This window comes from Lathyrus oleraceus, chromosome 4, assembly GCF_024323335.1.
Source record: "Lathyrus oleraceus cultivar Zhongwan6 chromosome 4, CAAS_Psat_ZW6_1.0, whole genome shotgun sequence".
Lineage (NCBI taxonomy): Eukaryota > Viridiplantae > Streptophyta > Magnoliopsida > Fabales > Fabaceae > Lathyrus > Lathyrus oleraceus.
The window spans coordinates 496850165-496855437 of NC_066582.1; the positions used below are offsets into that span (position 1 = coordinate 496850165).

Below are 5273 nucleotides of genomic sequence, written 5' to 3' on the forward strand. Positions count from 1 at the left end.
TCACTCACACACATATAAGAGGTGCTTATTTGTTTAACGAATTATGTAGGTGGTTCATGCCATTAATATTCTTCTAAGATATATTATGGAACAACTCTTGCATGGATTCTTGCTAAAATAATTAGAGTTCCTCGTCATTTTCATGGCCTTGTAATGGGGTGTTGTGCTGCAAGCAAGTTTATGTACACATTCATATTATTTTTTCTTTAATCATCTCTTATAACATGTACAAATATTTATTTTCTATCTTATCATTCATCGTTTAACAATTGATGTATGCAGGAAATCTTGGATCATTGCCTATGATCATACTAACTCAAATTCTTTAAAATTTATAACTATATGGGTATAGTAGAATTAATTTCTATGAAGTATTTAAAATAAATAAAAATTATTTTTAATATGTTTCTTATTTTACAGGTAGGACACATTTATGTTTGGTCGATTGTGTACAATATTCTTCGCATATATTCACCTAAGACTAATATTGTCAAATTTAATGATAATAAAATAAATATCGAAGTTAATAATCTAGAAAATATTGCAAAATGTTCTGCAAGAACATTGACAACAATTGAAGAAAAATCAATGTCTAATGGTCACGTCGATCAACCTGAGATAGAATGCAAAGTGATTGACGAAGAAGAAAAGGTTGGTATGTTTTCTTATATATTTTTTATATGATAATATGAATTGAATGTACGTGACATTTGTTCATATTTAATAGAGTTGATGCTTAATATTTTCAAGGAACTCACAGGTACAAGAAAAATTGAAGAATATGAAGCCATTAAAAATATTATTAAGTGACAATCAATTTGAAAGAACTATTTGCACCTGCATTGCATTGTGGGGAGCGGTATATGTCCATAATTCTATTATTATTTTTAGTACTTTTCTAATCATTCTAATTAATCCATTAGTTTACTCATACGCTTAAGAGAGATAATATTCTCTATCTTTATTTAATAATATTAATGCAGATTTTTGGAGTAATAGTTGGTATAGTTTCTCAGTTACAAAAAGTACTAGTTGGTGACCGTGTTCCTCTGTGTTTTGTTCAAACTTTTGCAATAATGTTTTGGTGAGAATCTTCTACTATTTTTAACGATGGTCACAATAAAAATTAGACAAAATATATTTTTTGATCTTTTAATTATATTTTTGGATTCAGATTGGGTCTTTTAATTATTTTTTTGGGATACTTGCATTCCATCAATGATGGTGCAAATCTTTTAAAGGGTAATTAATCAATCATCATTAACATGTCTTTTTTTTTTTCATTTCCCTCTATATAGACATGTAGTATCTTTAACTAGTTGAATGAGATGATACATTTTAGGTTTAAAGGGATTAAGAAAGAAGATTCCACTTGTGGTAGGCATTATTGTGGTGATATATATTGCATTACCAACAATAGGTATATGCATTGTGAAAGGTGCAGTTCATTTCAACTTCATAAGCTCTGATCCATTATATCAATTTGTTTTACTACTTCACTACGCTGTTCCTCCTGCAGTGTCCGCAAGTAAGTCGTTTAACCAAAATCAATTTTATAAAATTAAATAAATCAAACTCATTTATGTCTTTCACTGAATAATCCAATATACTCTAAATAATGTTATCAATGTGTTAGGTACAATGACTCAATTGCTTGGAGTTGGTCAAAGTGAATGTTCACTTATTATGTTTGCAACTTATTCATCAGCTCCAATTTTACTTACCCTTTGGTGCACAGTCTTCATGTGGCTTGTGTTGTAAACTATAGATTATCTAAACTAACACTAAAGTAAAAGTTGTAGAATGAATTTATCAACATAATGTAAAATGTTAATTTGAAATATTAAGGATGGTTTATCTTAACATCAATAATATAGACTCTCGACCATAATTAAATGTCTGGTACCTCGTACTTAAATATAAAATTTACAAATAAAAAAATCATTGTTCAAGGCCACTCATAAATTTTTTATCTGCAATAATTATTTCTTTTTATCAAAACACTTTTATTATTTCACATACTTTAATTAATAAATAAAAAAAATTATGAAGAATAAATGTAGATAATAATAATAATAATAATAATAATAATGATAATAATAATAATAATAATTAAAAAAACAATGTTATCATCAATATTTTATAATTATGCTAACAGAGACTTATATATTGATATTTTAAGTAGGGGTGTTCATGGGTGCGGGTAGACCCACGAAACCATCTACCCAAACCGAGCCAACCCACTAATTATCCGGACCCATTCATTTACGGGTATATCCGACTCAACCCGTAATAATCCGTATAGATTTGGTTCGTTCATTTTTTTTTTGCAACCCTGAAACAGGGAGAAGGGTTTTTAGTGGACGAAGGAGTGTGAGGAAACCTTCCTAAAATTGAAAGTCTTATTGACGAATCTCCCAATATTAATTCTTTTGAAAGAGGGATTGTTGTTGCATTTATATTCATCTGTGGTCGGCAACGCAATTAGCTCGATATTGTTCTAGGCAAAATACAATGAAGAGAAGCCAATATATTTTGTAAGCAAGGTTCTTAAGGGGGTCGATTTGTGGTATCAGAAGATAGAGGTTGGCATTGACGATTGTTGTCATAACCAGAAAATTAAGACCCTTTTTTTTCCAGGACACCACATCATAGTAAAAACTAATTATCCTATTCACCAGGTGTTGAAGAAACCAGATCTACCGGGAGAATGGTGTCATGGGAAGTCAAGATTTTAGAGTACGACGTATCTTTCGTGGCAAGGAGTATTATAAAGTCTCAAGTTCTTGACACGATTTCTTCGTAGAGTTTAATATGACATTGGAAGAAGAATAGTCAAACGGAGTTGGAATAGCCTTGGAAAGCCCAAGTGAAATCCTAACCGAGCAATCATTATGTTTTGGATTCAAAGCCAACAATAGTCAAGCAGAGTATGAGGCGTTGATTTCTAGGATGAGTTTAGAAAGAGAAATGGGAGCAATCAAACTCTGTTCCAGAAGCGGTTCTCAATTAGCCGCCAATCATATTCTAGGTGAGTATCGAAAGAAATAAGCCTAACTAATAATTTTTTTACAGAAGTTTCAAGAGATGGAAAAAAAACTACTAGTACAAGTTATTTGAAGTGGTTCACATATCCCTAGAAGACAAATCCAAAGTCGGATTCCTCTCAAAAATCACCAACACCAAGATGTTGGTTCATAATAATACAATAACTCAAGAGACTCTAACTAACCCTAGAAAAAGATTAAGGTCGTCTAGGTCATGGAACTAAATAATAGTGAAGGATGGATGTCACCCATAGTCAAATACTTAACATACAAATAGTTAATAGACGATGATGTAGATGTGAGGAAGATTAAGAGTTTATCTATCAAATAAATTTTGGTAGTCGACAAGTTGTACAAGTTGGTATAAGAAGAAGTGGCCTTGGCATTAACGGAGGTACATGAATGTCTGTGTCGAAGCAACATTAGGGAAATGGCATTGATGACTAAGTTGCTAAGGCCAGATTATTATTGGCCAAATAGGATAAGGGATATTTTTGATTATGTAAGTAAATGTGATAAGTTCCAACGATGTTCCAACCTACAACACACCCTTGTTAAGTGATTGTGTAATACAATTAGTTTGTAATTTTTTGGTGTAACTCAATTGTTCAACTTGATTATTGTGAACTGTTTAAGGATACTCACATAACTTTCAATCAATAAGCATAATCTCTTGTTATGAAAACTTTTCTTCCACCATGTAAAACATATTGTTTTTGAAACTATGATAAAAACCTTTTTCAAATGAAAGTTTTATTTTGGGAGGTTTATTCTCCTCCCCCCTTTAGATCGTCATTAGTCTATATTCTCACCCAACAAGCCTTAGAGCAGGTCTTTTGATTAGGTCTAATCGACTTAAAAGTTTTGGAATATGGGTGAGGAAGATCCCATGGGAAGTCAAGATTTTAGAGTACGACGTATCTTTCGTGGCAAGGAGTATTATAAAGTCTCAAGTTCTTGACACGATTTCTTGGTAGAGTTTAATACGACATTGGAAGGATAATATGTATGTGCACTTAATGGGTAGCATTCACCGACATGCCTTTTATCCCTAAAAATGAAGTCGTGATACTATTAAAAACCTAAAAGATTTGACATATTATGAAATAAAAAAGACTTCATATGATTTGAAGGAGAGGAATATATTTATATCCGCATTAAACGTTAAAGTATATTACTCTATCTCACATCATAAAAGCATGTGTGGAACTCTCTTCAAACCTTTTACGAAAGTACTGTAGACGTCAACGATTCTAAAATCAATATGTTGACAGAGGAGTACGAACTTTTCCATATAGAACCCAGAGAATCCGTGAAATTCATGCAGACTCGTTTTCTCCATTTAATCAACAAACTAGACAGTTTGGGAAATACAATTTCTAAAAAATATTGTGCTAACAAGATTCTGAGATAATTAGTGTTTAGTGGGGATTCCCTTGACCCCTTTCCCTTTTACAAATTCTTGTATTTGAATCATGGGAGGTTAGTGCAAAACCTCTATGGTTATGAATTATGTGTGTTAAATTATATTGTGTTTATTATGAAAATTATGTGAAATTGTGTGTTGAAATTGTACCTTGATGTTCTTATATGTACATGATAAATTGAAAAAACATAGAAAACAAAAAACAAATTGGCCTCAGAGAAAAACACCGGAAGTTAGTCGCAAATCGGTGGCGGCAACGGAGCCACGTGGGAAATCGGCCACATCGGTGGAGGAGACGCGTCAAAAACCAGCTGTGTCGGTGGTGGAAGGAGTGGCAGAGCCGCAGGGAAGTAGGCCGGTAGTTGGTGGTGGCCTTGTCCATATAGGTTTCGAGTTATTGAGTTATCGTGTCACATGTTTAGATTTTCGTATTTTTGGACTTTTTAGTTCGTTTCACTGGTCATTTACCTTTTGAGGTTATGCTTTTTAGGCTTGTATTGGATCTATTAGGTTTTTACAATTAGAAATATGTATTGTTCTAATTACAGTGAGCCAATTTTAGACTTAAGTCAAGGGTTTAAAATTGATAAATGTTTGATAAATATAAGAGTTTTGTGTGTGTATATGATCTATTTAATTGATAGTCACGTGTGAGTAGGCAATGTTGAATATTGATGGCTTAGGTTCTATGCAAACCGATGTATATCCCTAATTGTAAGTGTTGATATGTTTAGGTTCCAAACAAACCAATGTTTTAGCCCTAACCGACAATGTTCGTATGTTTAGGTTCCAGGAGAACC

At 32.3% G+C, this 5273-nt stretch overlaps 1 protein-coding gene across 1 annotated transcript; it reads left to right on the top strand.

Annotated features, from left to right (window-relative positions):
* Positions 1-588: 588 nt before the first annotated feature.
* On the top strand, positions 589-1761 carry LOC127138201 (protein PIN-LIKES 3). The gene is made up of 5 exons (XM_051064592.1): positions 589-651; positions 984-1078; positions 1175-1242; positions 1343-1528; positions 1637-1761. Exons 1-5 carry the CDS (start codon positions 589-591, stop codon positions 1759-1761), a joined length of 537 nt encoding a protein of 178 aa, XP_050920549.1.
* The last annotated feature ends 3512 nt before the right edge of the window (positions 1762-5273 follow it).

Excerpts from the sequence above, each read along its gene's own strand:
- LOC127138201 (XM_051064592.1), top strand. The coding sequence starts at position 589 with ATGTCTAATGGTCACGTCGATCAACCTGAGATAGAATGCAAAGTGATT. Across the intron at positions 652-983 it reads TGATTGACGAAGAAGAAAAG|ATTTTTGGAGTAATAGTTGG; the intron begins GTTGGTATGTTT and ends ATATTAATGCAG. Across the intron at positions 1,079-1,174 it reads GTTCAAACTTTTGCAATAAT|ATTGGGTCTTTTAATTATTT; the intron begins GTTTTGGTGAGA and ends TTTTGGATTCAG.